At 39.8% G+C, this 23,355-nt stretch overlaps 1 protein-coding gene across 1 annotated transcript; it reads right to left on the bottom strand.

Annotated features, from left to right (window-relative positions):
• Positions 1-9,949: 9,949 nt before the first annotated feature.
• Positions 9,950-23,081, bottom strand: LOC139756227 (uncharacterized). The gene is made up of 4 exons (XM_071675384.1): positions 22,972-23,081; positions 21,803-21,890; positions 18,363-18,465; positions 9,950-18,005 (listed from the first exon to the last, which is right to left on the bottom strand). Exons 1-4 carry the CDS (start codon positions 23,079-23,081, stop codon positions 17,323-17,325), a joined length of 984 nt encoding a protein of 327 aa, XP_071531485.1. The 3' UTR covers positions 9,950-17,322.
• Between the last annotated feature and the right edge of the window lie 274 nt (positions 23,082-23,355).

Raw genomic sequence — 23,355 nt, 5'->3', positions numbered from 1 at the left:
TGATAACAAGTAGTGGTGATGTGAGAAGGAGATGGAGTGAGTATTTTAAAAGTTTGTTGAATGTGTTTGAAGATAGGGTGGCAGATATAGGGTGTTTGGTCGAGGTGGTGTGCAAAGTGAGAGGGTTAGGGAGGGTAAACAGAGAAGAGGTAGTAAAGGCTTTGCGGAAGATGAAAGCCGGAAAGGCAGCGGGTTTGGATGGCCTTGCAGTGGAATTTATTAAAAAAGGGGGTGACTGTATTGTTGACTGGTTGGTAAGGTTATTTAATGTATGTATGATTCATGGTGAGGAGCCTGAGGATTGGCGGAATGCTTGCATAGTGCCATTGACAAAGGCAAAGGGGACAAAGATGAGTGCTCAAATTACAGAGGTATAAGTTTGTTGACTATTCCTGGGAAATTATATGGGAGGGTATTGATTGAGAGGGTAAAGGCATGTACAGAGCATCAGATTGGGGAAGAGCAGTGTGGTTTCAGAAGTGGTAGAGGATGTGTGGATCAGGTGTTTGCTTTGAAGAATGTATGTGAGAAATACTTAGAAAAGCAAATGGATTTGTATGCAGCATTTATGGATCTGGAGAAGGCATATGATAAGAGTTGATAGAGATTCTCTGTGGAAGGTATTAAGAATATATGGTGTGGGAGGCAAGTTGTTAGAAGCAGTGAAAAGTTTTTATTGCGGATGAAAGGCATGTGTACGTGTAGGAAGAGAGGAAAGTGATTGGTTCTCAGTGAATGTAGGTTTGTGGCATGGGTGTGTGATGTCTCCATGGTTGTTTAATATATTTATGGATGGGGTTGTTAGGGGCACGGTGAATGCAAGGGTTTTGGAAAGAGGGGCAAGTATGCAGTCTGTTGGGGATGAGAGAGCTTGGGAAGTGAGTCAGTTGTTGTTCGCTGATGATACAGCGCTGGTGGATGATTCATGTGAGAAACTGCAGAAGCTGGTGACTGAGTTTGGTAAAGTGTGTGAAAGAAGAAAGTTGAGAGTAAACGTGAATAAGAGCAAGGTTATTAGGTACAGTAGGGTTGAGGGTCAAGTCAATTGGAAGGTAAGTTTGAATGGAGAAAAACTGGAGGAAGTGAAGTGTTTTAGATATCTGGGAGTGGATTCGGCAGCAGATGGAACCATGGAAGCAGAAGTGAATCATAGGGTGGGGGAGGGGGTGAAAATTCTGGGATCCTTGAAGAATGTGTGGAAGTTGAGAACATTATCTCGGAAAGCAAAAATGGGTATGTTTGAAGGAATAGTGGTTCCAACAATGTTGTATGGTTGTGAGGTGTGGGCTATGGATAGAGTTGTGCGGAGGAGGGTGGATGTGCTGGAAATGAGATGTTTGAGGACAATATGTGGTGTGAGGTGGTTTGATCGAGTAAGTAATAATAAGGTAAGAGAGATGTGTGGTAATAAAAAGAGTGTGGTTGAGAGAGCAGAAGAGGGTGTTTTGAAATTGAAATGGTTTGGTCACATGGAGAGAATGAGTGAGGAAAGATTGACCAAGAGGATATATGTGTCAGAGATGGAGGGAACGAGAAGTGGGAGACCAAATTGGATGTGGAAAGATGGAGTGAAAAAGAATTTGAGTGATCGGGGCCTGAACATGCAGGAGGGTGAAAGGCGTGCAAGGAATAGAGTGAATTGGAATGATGTGGTATACCGGGGTCGACGTGCTGTCAATGGATTGAAGCAGGGCATGTGAAGCATCTGGGGTAAACCATGGAAAGTTGTGTGGGGCCTGGATGTGGAAAGGGAGCTGTGGTTTCGGTGCATTATTACATGACAGCTGGAGACTGAGTGTGAATGAATGGGGCATTTGTTGTCTTCCTAGCGCAACTTTGTGCATATGCGGGGGAAGGAGGTTGTTATTTCACGTGTGGCAGGGTGGCGATGGGAATGAATAGAGGCAGACAGTATGAATTATGTACATGTGTATATATGTATATGTCTGTGTGTATATATATATATATATATATGTATACGTTGAGATGTATAGGTATGTATATTTGCATGTGTGGACGTGTATGTATATACATGTGTATGTGGGTGGGTTGGGCCATTCTTTTGTCTGTTTTCTTATGCTACCTTGCTAACGCCGGGGACAGTGACGGAGCAAAATAAAAAAAAATAAAAATAATATAAAATACATGTTGTCTATGTATGTATATAAGCATTTAAGTATATATACATGTATATGAGTGGATGGGCCATTCTTCATCTGTTTCCTGGCACAACTTTGCTGATGCAGGAAAGAGCAATTAGGCACAATAAATATATATGAATAAAAAAAAAAAAGTGTTTAAGAAGCAGACAAGAAATGACACATAACAGGTGCCACAATTGTCTAAAATGGTTCAGTATTGTCACTATCAAAGTAGTGACTGCTACTTTCTTCGAAAGAGCAATGGTAATAAACTATCAGGTATTATTGAACTGATGTCCTTGAGATAATGGCATCAACTTTACTATTTGAATAAAGTAGACAAGCATTTTATCAGAAGGTAAAATTGTGTCTAACAGCCATAAAGCTTGGATATGATAATATTTTGTTAATACTGCTGTAGTATTATTGTAGTATTTGCAGTGATTAATGAAGGTACTTGCTGTATGGAAGGTACTGATATTATCCAGAGATGAACTTTTTCCTTAAATCCCTAAGAAATTTTCCATCCACATTGAATCTGCTAGAAATTAGAAGGCAGCATAGCACAATGTTTATTAATATTGGTAAACTGCAAGTCAGAATCATTTCTGAATTAAAGAGCATATGAAAATCATGAAAATTAGATATTGGTCTTCCTAATATTTGATGTTGAAGCATAAGTATATCCAACTGAAAACTTTCCAAACATTATCATGTTAGATTATATGACACAACTGCAAAAGATTTTGACAAATGCTCTTCAGTCTTGCCTTAATGTCCCTGCTTTCATATTCATTTGTGTGTGCAAAAATAGAGCATACAATGTACAATATACTGTTTTCAGACAGTTGAGATGCACCTTATTAGTTTGAGAGTACTTTCTGTACGGAGCAGCACCATAATTATTAAGATATGTGTCACATTAAAGCTTACCAATCCAATGAGACAAAGGGAGTCATAATGTTCATTTTGAAAATCAATTGGACCTGTCCATAATAATAATTTACTTGTTTGGTGTACTGTAGACTCTAAAGGCCATCTGTACAGGTCAATTCAAGGATTCTTAAGAGTCTTTGGGTAGCAAGTCTACCTTGAGGAATTGAACATCCCCACCCTTTTGCCAAATGGCATGGTTGTCGTTTAGGATACCTATCTTGCAGAATTAATTCCAACGTGAGGTGTATATGTACAGTTGCCTTTGGGTGTGTTGTTAACCTATATCATGCCTTACTTACTCACATGGCAACATAACACTACTTATTTAACTACAGAGCTGATCATTAGAGTGATTTCCTTCTACTTGTTTTGATATGTACCAATATGGAAAGAAATAATCCATAATGGAAATATGCATGTTAAAAGTTTCTGTTATGGTCAATTATTTCATAAAAAAAATTAAAAGCCTCTGAAAAAAAGTGAGATGAATGGGGTGAGGGAAAGACTGTTTGAAACTTCAACCAAACTTGTCTGAATTCTTAACAGTCCTTCCTCACTACCTACACAAATCACACCTCAGCAGATGACTCCTCAGCAACTACAAATAGCATTATGGGGAAGAACTGTTGCCTTGAGAAAGTTTGGCCATACGACTGTGCATTATAAGAGACAGTGGCTAACACTTGGAAGCTTATGAGTCATGCTAATTTTTTTTACTGTATGAAAGTGCAACTCTGACGATACAATGGAGTAAATTAGTGTAACCAAAAGGCAGAACTGTTTGAGTAAAAGATTTAATATTTCCTCATGACCGACATTATTTTGAGCTAGTAAGCTTCATTGGAGTCATCAGAATTACCTTGAGGCCAAGCCAAGAGAGTAAAAATAGGTTTTTAAGGAAGGCAGAGAAATTGGATCAGAAAGCTGGAAAGCACCCTGTCAACACACACTAATAAAGGTGATTACAGTTATAAAGTTTGTTTCAAACTGACCTCCCATAAATAAATGTACCAAGACCAGTCAGTCATCAGATCAACCAAGAAGATACGAGAGATAGAGATGAAAGAATAACTACAAGAGAATCAATGTTTGGAGATGTTATGGGAAATCCAAGAACGGAAGTTAACACAACTTGAGGAAGAGTTAAAGAAACAGAAATAAGGGTCATAAAGGGAGTCAGCAGATGACAGGTACTGCAAAGATATCTGAAAGATATAGTCAGTGAGTATAAAAAAAAATTCAATTTAGTGGAAGGGATTCAGGAGGTACATAGTAACAGGAAAGTAGGTGAATTCATTAAAAGTTCAGTTGGAGGAAAGGGCTAAAACACACAATCTATTGTCAAAAGCAGGCAGACAAGTGCTGAAGGAGCAATTTCACAGTTGTTCAGTTAGAGGAAAGGAAAACACAGAATCTCCTGACAATAACAGGTATGGAAATGCAGAGGGAAAAATTTTGGCAAGTGATCAACAGTACATGAACATTGAGAATGATGTACAGGAATATAGACCTGGTATGATACAGAGGATATAAAGTGAAACTGTAGAAAGAATAACATGTATTTACAGATGAAGCAATTGGGGAAGTCTATGGCTTAGGTGATGAAAGTTTAGCAAAGTACATTTTATTTATTTATTTATATTTTGCTTTGTTGCTCTCTCCTGCATTAGCGAGGTAGTGCAAGGAAACAGACGAAAGAATGGCCCAACCCACCCACATACACATGTATATACATACATGTCCACACACGCAAATATACATACCTATACATCTCAACGTATACATATATATATATACACACACAGACATATACATATATACACATGTACATAATTCATAGTACCTGCCTTTATTCATTCCCACTGCCACCCCGCCACACATGAAATAACAACCCCCTCCCCCCTCATGTGCGCAAGGTAGCGCAGTCTCTAGCTGTCATGTAATAATGCACCAAACCCACAGCTCCCTAGGGATAAGGGAGAAAGAATACTTCCCACGCATTCCTCACGTGTCATAGAAGGCGACTAAAGGGGACCGGAGTGGGGGGGCTGGAAACCCTCCCCTCCTTGTATTTCAACTTTCTAAAAGGGGAAACAGCAAAGTGCATACCATACAGTATTTGTTTGCTAAATAAAAAATGGAGAGAGGTTCAAAATTCAAAACTGAAGGATCTAGTAGAAAAGTGGGCAGCACTAAATTTGAATCATTAGTAAAGCTGTAGGTTGACAGATGTGAAAAACTAATAATTTTTTACCTTAAAGATCATACACCACAGAAGGAAGATTGAAAAAAAAAAGAGGAAATGTTCATAAAAAAATTAATAGTGGCTACAGAATTGCTAGATGTCATTTTGGTGAAAAAAAAAAAAGAACTGATGATTACAACTGAGATGTAAGGGGGCGACTAGTTATAGATAATACAGTAATTACTCTTCCCATTACAGCATCAAAATATCATACCCACTGGATATAACTAAGAACTCTCACCAACGTTGCTCCTACGAATACTAATGGAAAATGGACATGCATAGTTTGTCGATTAGACCCATACTCTTTTCACCAGCTAATGTGTATATAATAGCTATGGTTTTGCTCCTGCCACATCCATACTATGATGACACTTAAGAGGACAGAAACATTTCTAAACAATGGTTTGGCATAAATGGGTGATGCACGTGGCAGGTTATGTTCAATCATAAAATTAGTGAAGAAAGCCTCTGCATTTATTAATGAAATCTTGAATTATTTTTGCTTAATGATATTTTTGTGTACTCCATAAGCTTTTTGGTAGACATGTTTCTGACATTCATCTTTGCAACGATGGTGCACAGCATACAAAATACATTGGTATCACCAAGATATCACTATTCTATTTTGTACCTATGCAGAACAGGTCTTTTTTATCTTTTTTTGACTTCATACTTGTAAATTTCACCAATTTGAAGGGTGAAAGGCATCATGGGATTTGTTTATAATATATATTCTGTTATATTTTATGCCAAAATACCATTACTTTTATTTTCTATCTTAACCCATTCACTGCAGGTTGTGACAGCAACACCTTAACTAATTTATACTGACTGTTGGCCGCAGCTATACCTACACCCTCTCTAATCTTGCACTGGAGGTATTGGGAAGAAGAAAAATGGTGACTTAAGGCAACACATGAAACTAATGCAAGACAATGAACCAAAAGCTTTTCAGTTATGGGACAGAGCCAAGAAAATGTTGGCGGAGAAGGAATGATATCAATTTGCTGCCAGATCATCTTCAGCCCCTGCCAGTCTTTCTAAAGACCATGGTGTAGATACTGTAATTGTTCATTCTTGGAAGCAAAAGACTGTGATAATCTCAGAGAGCTAAAAAGTGAGGTAGTCACAGAGAAAAGTGAAACAGATAATACTCACAGCTCTGTAACCGACCATCCACCCTGCACCTAAAGAACAAATATGGACACATAGATCAGATGGCAATGGCTGTCCAAGAGAACTGAAAAATGAAATAAATACACATTATATTTATTTATTTATCATCCTTTGTCGCTGTCTCCTGCATTAGTGAGGCAGTGCAAGGAAACAGACGAAAGAATGGCCCAACCCACCCACATACACATGTATGTCCACACACGCACACATACATACCTATACATCTCAACGTATACATATATATATACACACACACAGACATATACATATATACACATGTACATAATTCATACTGTCTGCCCTTATTCATTCCCGATGCCACCCCGCCACACATGAAATGAAAACCCCCTCCCCCCCTGCATGTGTGCAAGATAGCGCTAGGAAAAGACATCAAAGGCCACAGTCTCTAGCTGTCATGTATGATACACTGAAACCACAGCTCCCTTTCCAAATCCAGGCCCCACAAAACTTTCCATAGTTTACCCCAGACGCTTCACATGCCCTGGTTCAATCAATTGACAGCACGTTGACCCTGGTATACCACATCGTTTCAATTCACTCTATTCCTTGCCCGCCTTTCACCCTCCTGCATGTTCAGACCCCGATCACTCAAAATCTTTTTCACTCCAATTTTCCACCTCCAATTTGGCCTCCCACTCCTCCTCATTCCCTCCACCTCTTACACATATATCCTCTTTGTCAATCTTTCCTCACTCATTCTCTCCATGTGACCAAACCATTTCAAAACACCCTCTTCTGCTCTCTCAACGACACGCTTTTTATTACCACACATCTCTCTTACCCTTTCATTACTTACTCGATCAAACCACCTCATACCACATATTGTCCTTAAACATCTCATTTCCAGCACATCCACCCTCCTCTGCACAACTCTATCTATAGCCTACGCCTCACAACCATATAACATTGTTGGAACCACTATTCCTTCAAACATACCCATTTTTGCTTTCCAAGATAACGTTCTCGACTTCCACACATTTTTCAATGCCTCCAGAACTTTCGCCCCCTTCCCCACCCTAAGATTCACTTCCACTTCCATCCGCTGCCAAATCCACTCCTAGATATCTAAAACACTTCACTTCCTCCAGTTTTTCTCCATTCAAACTTACCTCCCAATTGACTTGTCCCTCAACCCTACTGTACATAATAACCTTGCTCTTATTCACAATTACTTTCAGCTTCCTTCTTTCACACACTTTATCAAACTCAGTCACCAGCTTCTGCAGTTTCTCACCCGAATCAGCCATCAGCGAACAACAACCGACTCACTTTCCAAGCTCTCTCATTCAAAACAGACTGCATACTTGCTCCTCTCTCCAAAAACTCTTGCATTCACCTCCCTAACAACCCCATCCATAAATAAATTAAACAACCATGGAGACATCACATACCCCTGCCGAAAACCTACATTCACTGAGAACCAATCACTTTTCTCTCTTCCTACACGTACACATGCCTTACATCCTTGATAAAAACTTTTCACTCCTTCTAACAACTTACCTCCCACATCATATATTTTTAATATCTTCCACAGAGCATCTCTATCAACTCTTATAATATGCCTTCTCCAGATCCATAAATGCTACATACAAATCCACTTGCTTTTCTATGTATTTCTCACATACATTTTTCAAAGCAAACACCTGATCCACACATCCTCTACCACTTCTGAAACCACACTGCTCTTCCCCAATCTGATGCTCTGTACATGCCTTCACCCTCTCAATCAATACCCTCACATATAATTTCCCAGGAATACTCAACAAACTTATACCTCTGTAATATGAGCACTCACTCTTATCCCCTTTGCCTTTGTACAATGGCACTATGCAAGTATTCCGCCAATCCTCAGTCATCTCACCATGAGTCATAAATACATTAAATAACCTTACCAACCAGTCAACAATACAGTCACCCCCCCTTTTTAATAAATTCCACTGCAATACCATTAAAACCCGCTGCCTTGCTGGCTTTCATCTTCCGCAAAGCTTTTACTACCTCTTCCGTGTTCACCACATCATTCTCCTTAACCCTCTCACTTTACACACCACCTCGACCAAAACACCCTATATCTACCACTCTATTATTAAACACATTCAACAAACCTTCAAATTACTCACTCCATCTTCTCACATCACCACTACTTGTTATCACCTCCCCAATTAGCCCCTTTCACTGATGTTCCCATTTGTTCCCTTGTCTTTTGCACTTTATTTACCTCCTTCTAAACATGTGTTTATTCTCCCTAACATTTAATGATACTCTCTCATCCCAACTCTCATTTGCCCTCTTTTTTGCCTCTTGCACCTTTCTCTTGACCTCCTGCCTCTTTCTTTTATACATCTCCCACTCATTTGCAGTATTTCCCTGCAAAAATTGTCCAAATGCCTCTCTTTACTCTTTCACTAATAATCTTACTCCTTCATCCCACCACTCACTACCCTTTCTAATCTGCCCATCTCCCATGCCACAAGCATCTTTTGCACAAGCCATCACTGCTTCCCTAAATACATCCCAGTCCTCCCCCACTCCCCTTATGTCCTTTGTTCTCACCTTTTTCCATTCTGTACTCAGTCTCTCCTGGTACTTCCTCACACAAATCTCCTTCCCACCCAACATTCTCTCTTCTTTTCTGAAAACCTCTACAAATCTTCACCTTTGCCTCCACAAGATAATGATCAGACATCCCTTCAGTTGCACCTCTCAGCACATTAACATCCAAAAGCCTCTCTTCCACGCGCCTATCAATTAATACGTAATTCAATAATGCTCTCTGGCCATCTCTCCTACTTACATACGTATCCTTATGTATATCTCTCTTTTTAAACCAGGTATTCCCAATCACCAGTCCTTTTTCAGCACATAAATCTACAAGCTCTTCACCATTACCATTTACAACACTGAACACCCCATGTAAACCAATTATTCCCTCAACTGCCACATTATTCACCTTTGCATTCAAAAAACCCATCACTATAACCCAGTCTCGTGCATCAACACTACTAACACACTCACTCAGCTGGTCCCAATACACTTGCCTCTCATGATCTTTCTTCTCATGCCCAGGTGCATATGCACCAATAATCACCCATCTCTCTCCATCCACTTCAGTTTTACCCATATCAATCTAGAGTTTACTTTCTTACACTCTATCACATACTCCCACCACTCCTGTTTCAGGAGTAGTGCTACTCCTTCCCTTGCTCTTGTCCTCTCACTAACCCCTGACTTTACTCCCAAGACATTCCTAAACCACTCTTCCTCTTTCCCGTTGAGCTTTGTTTCACTCAGAGCCAAAATATCTAGGTTCCTTTCCTCAAACAGACTACCTATATCTCCTTTTTTCTCATCTTGGTTACATCCACACACATTTAGACACCCCATACACATGTATGTAATGGAAAAATATGCTGAACTCAAACTAAGATTCTTTTTAGATTTATTGAAAATTGCTGTAAGGGCACACTAAAGTAGTAGCAGTCAATAGGTCAATAAACTAATCAACTGACAAGAAAAATGACATTAACCCATGGGATGGAAAGAGCCAGTCTAGTAGCAGAAGTCCTGGCAGCATGTGATCCTGGAAAATCTGTGATGCTAGCGGCTTGAACTGAGTGGGTCTATGATCTTATCATCATGGCAGTCTCTGACTTGCTGAAAGCAGGCCCATAATAAGCAAGATACTCCTACCACAAATAGGTGTATAGCAAAGAGTGAAGAAAGTTAGAACTTCCTCACCATAACTACTGAACTTTCAAGGAGCTGATTTTCTTAGCAAATATCTCATTGTTGCAGGACAGTCTATAGAGGAGAGAAATGGTACGCTAATCTGAACTCAACATAAATGTGAGAAATAGTGGCAACTTCTTTTCTGAGGGGAAAACTATCCAATCTTAGTACTGAGGAGACTATCATTTCTATCTGATGTTTAGGATCCTTTCCCTATAATGGCTTCTTTATATACACATCCTACTATTTGAAATTGGCTTTAAAATGTCTGTCCTAATTCAAAATTGAGAATCTGGGAATAACTAATACAATGAAAATTATATAAACACTATCAAATGGTAGATATTTTTACAGAGGACACATTCATTTACAGCTCACAGAGTCAAATTAAGAGAAGCTTGCATTCATGGGATATTTACTATCATCCTGCAAGATTAAAGGCACCACTGCTATGATTATATTTCCACATGAGATATCCCAATAAAACTTAATATTCCACAATCAATTTTGTTGGAGATGGACAAAATTAAAATAGACATGGATAAGATGACAAGCATCTCTCTCACAGAGGGAAAAAAACATGATAATGTCACTACCCAAGAGATTCTTGCACGAGATAATCATAATGCAAAATCTACTAAAGGTTGAACCTCTTTAATTCGGCAACCTTGGGACCTTGCCCATGCTGGACCTCAGAAAATGCTGGAAAACAGAACTTGACCCCAAAGGGAACCCACTATGTAAAAATATGCCCAACCCTTATTCTTACCAGTTCATTCCACATACAACTGCTTTGTTATCAAAGGTAGAACAAAGCTTAAAACAAGAAATAATACTTCCAAATAAGGTTTTAATTATTACATCAGATCATATCAGAAGTACCCCAGATGGAGACTCCTTAATATCTTCGGCAGGGGATTTTCGAGGTATATGACGCAATACAGGGCAGATTCATCAGCATTATACACTTGCTCTGGGGCTAAGTTTTCCGCTGCCACTACCTGTGCAAATTCATCCACAAACCTTGTGGCAGCTTCATGATACTAGTTAATGTAATGAATGACCATAGGTTGGTAGTTGACTTTGGTCGACCCTTGTTACTATTGTTGTTATCATCATGGCAGACAGCCCATGCTGCGTCAGTCCCAGACAGGCAGCCAGCTTGTACTCTCTCTCTTTTGCCCTGTACGTGTTGCTGTTGGTTGTTTAACAGGGAACTGGAATTTGTATCGATTCTTTTAATACAACCTTACACTACAAGTTTCTGTGTCAGCATTAAACTTTTCACCACACACACAATGTACTGAAATTCCATGACTCCACTTGAACTTATGTAACCATCCTTGTGAATATTCAGTCATAGTCTAGATTCAGTCCTCTATGAAAAACTTTGGCATGCTCAAAAAGCATCTCCCAAGAAATGCCTACACTTTCATTATGTAGGAGCTTAAACCACTTTATAAGTGCACTGTCTAATTATGTATGCTTTTATTTTTAGCAAAATACTGAATATAAGAAATTAAGAGTCAATTGGGAGGTAAGTTTGAATGGAGAAAAACTGGAGGAAGTAAAGTGTTTTAGATATCTGGGAGTGGATCTGGCAGCGGATGGAACCATGGAAGCGGAAGTGGATCATAGGGTGGGGGAGGGGGCGAAAATCCCGGGAGCCTTGAAGAATGTGTGGAAGTCGAGAACATTATCTCGGAAAGCAAAAATGGGTATGTTTGAAGGAATAGTGGTTCCAACAATGTTGTATGGTTGCGAGGCATGGGCTATGGATAGAGTTGTGCGCAGGAGGATGGATGTGCTGGAAATGAGATGTTTGAGGACAATGTGTGGTGTGAGGTGGTTTGATCGAGTAAGTAACGTAAGGGTAAGAGAGATGTGTGGAAATAAAAAGAGCGTGGTTGAGAGAGCAGAAGAGGGTGTTTTGAAATGGTTTGGGCACATGGAGAGAATGAGTGAGGAAAGATTGACCAAGAGGATATATGTGTCGGAGGTGGAGGGAACGAGGAGAAGTGGGAGACCAAATTGGAGGTGGAAAGATGGAGTGAAAAAGATTTTGTGTGATCGGGGCCTGAACATGCAGGAGGGTGAAAGGAGGGCAAGGAATAGAGTGAATTGGATCGATGTGGTATACCGGGGTTGACGTGCTGTCAGTGGATTGAATCAGGGCATGTGAAGCGTCTGGGTTAAACCATGGAAAGCTGTGTAGGTATGTATATTTGCGTGTGTGGACGTATGTATATACATGTGTATGGGGGTGGGTTGGGCCATTTCTTTCATCTGTTTCCTTGCGCTACCTCGCAAATGCAGGAGACAGCGGCAAAAAAAAAAAATAAAAAATTAACAGGACTGTCAATTAGCTTGGCTGCAATGTAAACAGATTTTGGCGACTTAGCACTGCTAGCAGTGCTGCCCTGGTGGCAGACCCACAAACTAATGGCAGCAGATTAAAAACATCCCGGACCATGGGAGTTACCAGACCACTGAGCGCCGGACTAGAGAGGTACAACCTGTACATACATGAATATGTCTGTGATTTATGACTACTTTCCTTATCAAATCTTAAAACATCCTAATCCTCCAACAAATCTTTTAGGAACATGTGAACTGCTGTAAGCTAAGCTGATCACCCATATCAAAGTACTATTAACATGTATACATACATGCAATAATAGTATTGTGGTAGCTGCAGTTCCTTACAAAATTTTAAATGTTTCATCAATGAAAATTCAAAATATTACACAAACTACATCACAAAATGTGTACTTAACACTGATTAATCTTTCAGCAAAAATAAATAAGCCATTGAACCCCTTGCTTCAAATTTACGCACATCAGTATGATCAATGTACAACAAAACAAGACTGCATGACCAACATCATTCTAGTAGGAAAGAAATCATAATCCAAACATCGTGTATTACGTGACAAACATGCAACAATAGAAAAGTTGGCCCAGCATAACCTGCACTGGAGTAAAAAGTGATTAAAGTTATTATTTCTAAAAATATAATTCACATAACAGCAGTGAATGAAATCATTATCAACATAAAACAAATGAACATATGATTGGGTCAAATACATATGTTGATGGAACATAAGGCTGAATATTCATTAGTACAGAAAATTTTTTTTAATGCTGCAACAAATGTTTATAATGTTCCATTCATCTATCAATATATCTATCCATGACTTTGATGTCTATTCCCTCAAGGAACTCCTATCAACGGGGTGGTCATGGCAAAAGAATATCTGCTTATCCCGGTCCTTAAATGCCTCTCTCACATACATCATTCCATGCATTTTTCCATCATATCTCTTCCATTTCCCTATGTCACAGGTGGTCTTCCTCTCACACCAACCCCTTTAATTGTAATATCATAAGCTCTCCATGTAGACTCTGTCTTGCATTCTTTACTCGTGCCCAAATCACCTGCCATACCACATCTCTTATACAACCCCCATTTCTTTCTTCACTCCATCTAGTCATACCATATGCCCCTCTCTAATAGCTCATTTCAGAAGCATAGGTCAGGGATGGAAGGACTTTGCTGTCCCTGAATTCTTTCTTCACTTCCATACTTACACCTATACCCTTCATTATTCTATCAACGGACCCAATGACACTTACATCCTGTACTGCTCTCCCTTTTCTCTCCTTCTGTATCACCAAATTTAGCAAAGATAGCTCCTAAATACTTAAATTCTCTTAACTCTTCCAGTATTTCTTTTCCCCCATATCCATTATACAGTTTAGAGTACTTTCTTCTTTCACTCTATATAGGGTTTTGCAAAATCTATACTTTCACCTTCTTTCAAACACCATTAATTCATTTTATTTCAGCAAAAAACACAGTATCATCCAAAAACAGGCTCGTCATTAGTCATCATACCTCACTGTTACACTCCATCTCAGCACCTACTTTCCCAAATTTTGCTTTCATATCTCTTATCACTCCATCCATATATGTTAAAAAGCCATAGTGGTATCACACAGCCTTGCTTCACATCCATATGTATACTGAAACTTTCACTCAACCCTCCGTCCACTCTCACACAAACATTTGCTCCTCTATATAAGGCTTTCACACAATCCAACAGTTGTTCTCCTACCCCATATATCCTTAACATGTCCCATAAAGCATTCCACTCACCTCTGTCATACACCTTCTCCAGATCCATAAAGGCTGCATACGTCTTACCTCCTGTTAGATACTTTTTTACGGTTCTTCTCACCACAAAAATCTGATCTACACATCCACTACCTTTCCTAAAAACCCCTTACCAATATTACATAGGGAAGAAAGCCTTCTCCCTTGCTAAAAACATGTAGTGGTTACCAAGCTTCAGATGGTATCATAACATTTCTTCCTTAGAAAGTTGATGTACAAACATGTGGAAGTCAGTAAGTCATGGACATGATCACAATCCATTTGTCCAATGTATGCAAAATACAAGATAATTAGAAAATACAGTACTTCAGAAACCAACTGTCAGAGCAATTCTTTTTAAAGCCTCAGAAAATGATGCATTTGTTTAAAGTCTTGACACATGGAGACATCAAAGCCATGTAATCCATCATATACCACAAGAATTATAAAGTTACTGCCCCTTTCAAAAGTAAGCAAAGAAATGATGGTGGAGCAGTCTCACTTACAGTATTTTCTGTTCTTTCAGTATCAATCACTACAATATCTACTGCTGCAGTTCTATTGACAATACTTTGTTCCTTCACTAACACTTACAATACTATCTGCTGCGGCAGTGCCACAATACCTTCTTCCTTCACTAACACTTACAATACCATCTACTGCTGTAGCGTCACTTACATAGCCTCTGTTCCTTAAATATCATTCAAAATACCATCTACTGCCACAGTGTCACTTACGTTACCTTGTTCCTTCCTAATATTCACAATACCATATGCTCCTACAGAGTCACTTACACTAACTTGTTTTTTAATGTTACATTCAGTGCCATTTACTGTGGCACTGTCAACTACAGTGCATGTGGCGAGTGACATATTGCATCATTAAGTATCAGCACTGTTGCTGCAGTGTTATGCAAAGTACCCTCCATTTTTGCAATAAGTAATGCTGCTTACAGTACTCTATGTTGCTGCCAAGTGGAGCGTTACGTACAATATCCTATGTTAGTGCCTGTGCTGTATTGGTTACAAAACCTACTGTTGCAGTCTGCAGTGTTACATACAATACTCTGTGTTGTTGTTATGCGAAGTACCGCTGACAATACTCTATTGCCTCCATGTGCAGTATTATGTAAAATACCCTCCGTTCCTGCTGTGTGCAGTATTGCTTACAATAGCCTTTGTTGTTGCAGTTTGCAATGTTACATACAATAACCTCTGCTGCAATCATGTGTACTATTACTTACAATGCCCTATGTGTTTGTGGTGTTCAGTATTACATACAATACCCTCTTTTGCTGTAATATTCATTGTTACATATATTACACTCTGTTGATGCCATGTGCAGTATTGCTTTCAATACCCTCTGTTGCTGCAATGTTTCTTACAATGCCCTATGTTGCTGCTGGGTGCAGTGTTACTTCAAATATCCTCTGTTCCTGCTGGGTGCAACATTACTTATAATACCCACTGTTGCTACTGTATCACTTACATTTTACCCTCTGCATGTGATGACTGACAGGTTCTGTTCCATAGTATCAGCTACAGACTGTGGTGTTAATGCAAACAGAGTCATGATCTATCACCAAGTGCAGGTGTTATATGATTCACAACAGAGTATCAGTTACAAAGCATGGTACTGTATCACTGTCATATGTCAACAAGTATCAGCTACACTGTTACTCATGTTCTGTTACCAGAAACATTGTAATAAAGTGGCTGCAGAACAGTGGCTGTAACACAGTAGCTACAGCAGAGTGGGTGTAGCACAGTGACTGCAACATAATGGCTGTGGCCCAGTGTCTGTAGCACTATAGATATAGCATAGTGGCTGTAGATGAGAGGCTACAGCAAAATGATTGCAGCACAGTGGCCGCAGACCAGTGGCCGTAGATCAGTGGCAACAGCAAAATGACTGTAGCACAGTGGCTAGAGCACTATGGCTACAGCAAAGTGACTGTTGCACAGTGGTTGTGGCACAGTGGCTGTAAACCAGTGGCTGCAACACAAGTGTCTGTAGACCAGTAGGTGCAGCACACTGGTTGTAGCAAAGTGGCTGTAGACCTGTGGCTGGAGCAGAGAGGATGTAGCACAGTGACTGTAAACCAGTGGTTTCAGCACAGCAGTTGTAGCACATTGGCTGCAACACATTAGCTGTAGCACAGTGGTTTTAGTATAAAGGCTGCAACACAGTGGCTGTATCACCAAGGCTTTTAGAACAGAATGGCTGCTATATAGCCTTTTTCCTAGGTTGACCTGCATGTGTTGGAGCAACAAAAATGTTATCAACTGCCGCATATGTTCCTACGACCATACAGCGGAGTGTAACGCTTCCAGGTACATGTTTCAGCCACGTGTGTTACTACTACCACATGGCTGATTGTAACACTTCCAAGTACATGTATCTGTCACAACATGTATTATTACTACCACATGGCTGAGTGTAACACACCCAGTTACATGTATCAGCCACAACATACATTGGTGCAGCACATATTACCAAGTTTTATCATGCATGTTGTGTACATAATGGTACCACAACACATATGCTGCAGGATATGAATTCACTCCAACACATGTTCTCTTACCAAATATTATATGTGTGATACCAGAACCAAGAATGTCTACAGAATATACTCTTTTGCTGCTGAATGTAAGGTACAATTAGCAGCACCATAGCACATCACACACCACACTCAAGGTCAGCCATCACATTAAAATTAAAAACCAATACATCTCATGGCTCTTCTTAGCATCATCTTTCATATACCAATTGCCAGCATTTCTAATTGCATCTTCTCTTTTCTCTACAATTTACATATATTTTTCTCAAGCAATTAGTTCAGCCATTGTCATCACTATTCATATCTCCTTATAATATACTTAGAAATCTTAGGAATAAAAGAAAGAACTTGAGTACTACTCACCATTGTGCACAAGCATATGGGTATTAAGACTGCTCTTTCTAGTGAATAAAGTACCACATTCCTCACATTCAAACTTCTTCTCCCCGCTATGCATCAGCATGTGAGTGTTTAAACTGCTTCTCCTGGTAAATCGCTTACAGCATTTGTCACATTCAAACTTCTTCTCACCACGGTGTGCAAGCCGATGCATGTTTAAGCTGCTTTTCCTCGTAAACATGGTGCCACACTCTTCACACTCAAATTTCTTCTCTCCACTATGCATAAACATGTGTGTGTTTAGACTACTTTTTCTTGTGAATCGGTTTCCACATTCTTCACATTCAAACCTCTTTTCGCCACTGTGTATCAGTCGGTGGGTATTAAGGCTGCTTTTCCTAGGGAAGAGCTTTGCACAAACCTCACAAGCAAACCTTTTTTCACTCACCCCAGGTACCTGTATAGCAGTAGTTACACATGTAAATCTTTTTTCAGCTACTCCAGTCACAGCAGTTACGCCATCACCCGTGTGAACCAGCATGTGGGCACTAAGTTGGCTTTGATGAGCCAGAAGACTGCTGCAGTCCTCACACACAAACTTTTCCTCTCCACCATTTACAATCATGTGAGTAATGTTGTTGCTTTTATAAGCAAATTGTTTACCACATTCCTCACACCTGAACATTGCTTCTTTTGTTGTTTATGACATCCATAAGGACCTCAATAACTGAAAAATATGCATAATGTACATAAGCCAGTTAACATCAGTCTTCTGCTCAAGTACATCTAGTTTAATCTTATAAATAAACAGTGTGATACATCCCCTACACCTAATCTTTATTTCTAATATGCACTGAGCAACAGTATTTTAACTGATCAACTTCTGAATGAAGTTCTTCTCACACAATCTTCATATAAGTACTTTTTCTCTCCAACTATGCACAAGAAAGTGTTTGTTGAGGCTGAAGCCCTTCAAAACACACATTTTATGACACTTCATGTTTACAGGTCCAAAAAACCTAACCACATTTATCAAATGTGTAAAACATTCCTCACAAAAGCACCTCTCTTCTCCATTGAAAATATAGTTGAACATATTGGGAGCTTCCACTTCGTACTGGGTCAGCCTTGGCCAAGTAGTGGCCTGAGTTGTGTCAACCTGAAAAAGATTTTTCAACTTAAAACTTTGTAAAGAAAAAAATACATATCTAATTTTAAGACTGTATCCCTTTAACTTAATTTAAAGTTACTTTTTGTCAGCAGTTTATCAATACAGGTAATATCTTAATATGGAAGTATATTTTCATTTCTAGATGTATGCAGATTTGCTTTAATGGCTCCTGGAAAGCATTACATATATAATGACAAGAGCTGCCAATGGAAGTACTTACCTTAAATCTTTCTTTTTCCAATTAATCAATTTGCTCATATACAAACTGTAGACTCACAAATGACTTATGTCTTGCTAACAGTTTAATGTTTCTCCTGAATGTATTCTTATGAATTAGTTTCATGATCTATATCCTAGTCATGCAATGCCATACTTCTGGCCTCAGAAAAATGGGTGTTTTTTTATGTAGTGACAATCTCTCTTAAAAAATGAAAGATCATACACAAAAAAATACAATCACAAAGGCCTGATGGGAGCATACTTCTATGATAGTGATATGCAGCCTTGTGTTGATGTGTCTTGCCAGGTGGCATTTCAGGACTGCCAAATAAGTTCATATAAGCAATAATCTGTTGGAACAGACAAAAATCTTACTTGGTGACCTGGCCTCCTACAGTATGAAAGATGTAATTCACACAATCTAAAGCAATAATCTCGGAATTTGGTGATTTTGAGGGGATTTTTGTTGGTATTAGGAGTTTAGGATTATGGGAGGTTGGGGTCAGGTAGCCAAGAATGCTCTCATCCATCTGAGAGTTAGGTAAGATTGACGGGTTTGAGTTTCAAACCAAATCTTTGCCTAAACTTCAATATGACAAGGGGTATGAGCTCTCTTGTGACTCCAGAGAACTTGAAACAGTTAAAAATGACCTTACTCATCAATACTGATACCTGTACAAATCTCAATATCTGTAATAGCTTTTCCTCTTTGAGAAAAAATTATAAACCGACAACTATAATCAGCAGAAAATAAAGTAGTTAACACTATCAATCTGACCCAACACTGCCAATCAGTCAGTAAAATGATCATTACATGTAATGTTCTCTTCAACATACATTACAACTGTGTAACACACTCGCACTATCCAAAACTAGTTTGGCTGCACTGCAAAAATAATAATTTATCAAGTTTCTAGTCAATATCCTCATCCTAGCAAATGTGTCTCCTGACACACACATATACCACATCTGGCTCATGACACCAGATTATCATCCTGATACACATATACCACATCTGGCTAATGACACCAGATTATCATCCTGATACACACATACCCCATCTGGCTAATGACACCAGATTATCATCCTGATACACATATACCCCATCTGGCTAATGACACCAGATTATCATCCTGATACACATATACCACATCTGGCTAATGACACCAGATTATCATCCTGATACACATATACCACATCTGGCTCATGACACCAGATTATCATCCTGATACACATATACCACATCTGGCTAATGACACCAGATTATCATCCTGATACACACATACCCCATCTGGCTAATGACACCAGGTTATCATCCTGACACACACATACCCCATCTGGCTAATGACACCAGATTATCATCCTGATACACACATACCCCATCTGGCTAATGACACCAGATTATCAGCCTGATACACATATACCACATCTGGCTAATAACACCAGATTATCATCCTGATACACACATACCCCATCTGGCTAATGACACCAGGTTATCATCCTCATACACACATACCCCATCTGGCTAATGACACCAGGTTATCATCCTGATACACACATACCCCATCTGGCTAATGACACCAGATTATCATCCTGATACACATATACCACATCTGGCTAATAACACCAGATTATCATCCTGATACACATATACCACATCTGGCTCATGACACCAGATTATCATCCTGATACACATATACCACATCTGGCTCATGACACCAGATTATCATCCTGATACACACATACCACATCTGGCTAATGACACCAGATTATCATCCTGATACACACATACCCCATCTGGCTAATGACACCAGATTATCATCCTGATACACACATACCACATCTGGCTAATAACACCAGATTATCATCCTGATACACACAAAACAAGCTAATGACAGCAAGTTATCATCCTAACAAACACATATGACACTTGGCTAACAACAACAGGATATCATCCTAACACAAATGACACAAGATGACATCAGTTTATCATTCTGATACACATGAACCTTACATCTAACGATATCAAAGTATCATCTTGACACATACTATGTGATGTAATAAGATAATGATACCAGGTTATCATCCTGACACACACTTGGCTAATGATGGGATTGCTATCCTGACACATGCGCCATAGGCTAACAACCCCAGGTCATCATCCTGACATTGACATAATTTACATCTAGTGACACCAGATTATCATCCTGACACATGCGCCACAACAAGCTAATGAGACCAGGTTTTCATACTGAAGCACACTTAATTTACATCTAATGATACTAGATTATCATCCTAACACACCTATATGCCACAACAAGCTAAAGCACCTTTCATCTAAGACACTAGATTATCATCCTGACACACATGCCTTAAGCTAATGACACCAAATTATCATGGTGAAACAAACATACCTTATGTATAATGACACCAAATTATCAGCCCGACAAACATATGCTAAAGCAAGCTGATGACAACTGGTCATAATCCCAACAAACACACCACACCTGGCTAATGATGCCAGGTTATCATCCTGGCACACACATGCCATACCTGGCTAATGATACCAAATCATTATTCTGACACACATGTGCCTCGTCTGATGACACCAGGATAACATCCTGAAATACATGTAACTTATGTCTGATAACACCTATCATTCTGTAATACACATACCTTACATCTGATAACACCAGACTGTCCTGACAGACACATACTTATGCCTGACAACACCAGACTGTCATCCTGACACACGTACCCACATCTGTTGACACCAGACTGTCATTCTGACATACATGTAATTAAATCTGACAACACCAGACTGTCATCCAGACATACACATAATTAAATCTGATGACACCAGACTGTCATCCTGACAAACATGTAATTACATCTGAAGACACCAGACTGTCATCCTAACGTACACGTACCTACACCTGATGACACCAGACCATCATTCTGACGTACATGTACCTACATCTGATGACACCAGACCGTAATCCTGATGTACATGTACCTACATCTGATGACACCAGACTGTCATCCTGACATACATATACTTATGTCTGATGACACCAGACTGTCATCCTGACGTACATGTACCTACATCTGATGACGCCAGATTGTCATCCTGATGTACATGTACCTTCATCTGATGACACCAGACTGTCATCCTGATGTACATGTGCCTACATCTGATACACCAGACTGTCATCCTGATGTACAAGTGCTTACATCTGACGACACCAGACCATCATCCTGACATACATGTACCTACATCTGATGACACCAGATTGTCATCCTGACATACATGTGCCTACATCTGAAGACACCAGACTGTCATCCTGACGTACATGTACCTACATCTGATGACACCAGACTGTCATCCTGACATACATGTGCCTACATCTGATGACACCAGACTGTCATCCTGACATACATGTGCCTACATCTGATGACACCAGACATTCATCCGGACATACATGTGCCTACATCTGATGGCACCAGACTGTCATCCTGACATACATGTGTCTACATCTGAAGACACCAGACTGTCATCCTGACGTACATGTACCTACATCTGATGACACCAGACTGTCATCCTGATGTACATGTACCTACATCTGATGACACCACACTGTCACCCTGATGTACACGTACCTACATCTGATGACACCAGACTGTCATCCTGATGTACATGTACTTACATCTGATGACACCACACTGTCATCCTAATGTACATGCACCTACATCTGATGACACCAGACTGTCATCCTGACGTACATGTACCTACATCTGATGACACCAGACTGTCATCCTGACGTACATGTACCTACATCTGATGACATCAGATCGTCATCCTGACGTACATGCACCTACATCTGATGACACCACACTGTCATCCTGATTACATGGAACCTACAATCAGATTGACCACCAAACTGTCATTCCTGACCGTACAACGTACCTACATCTGATGACACCAGACTGTCAACCTGATGTACATGTGCCTAACATCTGATGACACCCAGACCATCATCCTATGTACATTACCTACAACTTATGACACCAGACTGTCACCTGACGTACATGTGCCTACACTGATGCAACCAGACCGTACACCCCCCTGACGAACATTGCATACATCTGATGTCACCAGACATCATCCTGACGTACATGTACCTACATACTGATGACACCAGAATGGTCATCCTGATGTACATGTGCCTACATCTTATGACACCAGACTGTCCATTCTGACGTACAAGTACCTACATATGAGACACCAGACTGTCATCCCTGATCGTACATGTACCTACATCTGATGACACCAGACTGTCATCCTGACGTACATGTACTTCATCTGATGACACCACACCTGTCATCCTGATGTAACATGAATGGCCCTACATCTGATGACAAAAGACTGTCATCCTGACGTACATGTACCTACATCTGATGACACCAGACTGTCATCCTGATGTACATGTACCTACATCTGATGACACCAGACTGTCATCCTGACGTACATGTACCTACATCTGATGACACCAGACTGTCATCCTGACGTACATGTGCCTACATCTGATGACATCAGACTGTCATCCTGACGTACATGTGCCTACATCTGATGACACCAGACTGTCATCCTGACGTACA

The sequence above is a fragment of the Panulirus ornatus genome, chromosome 21, assembly GCF_036320965.1.
Source record: "Panulirus ornatus isolate Po-2019 chromosome 21, ASM3632096v1, whole genome shotgun sequence".
NCBI lineage: Eukaryota > Metazoa > Arthropoda > Malacostraca > Decapoda > Palinuridae > Panulirus > Panulirus ornatus.
This window is presented reverse-complemented; position numbering and strand designations above follow the sequence as displayed.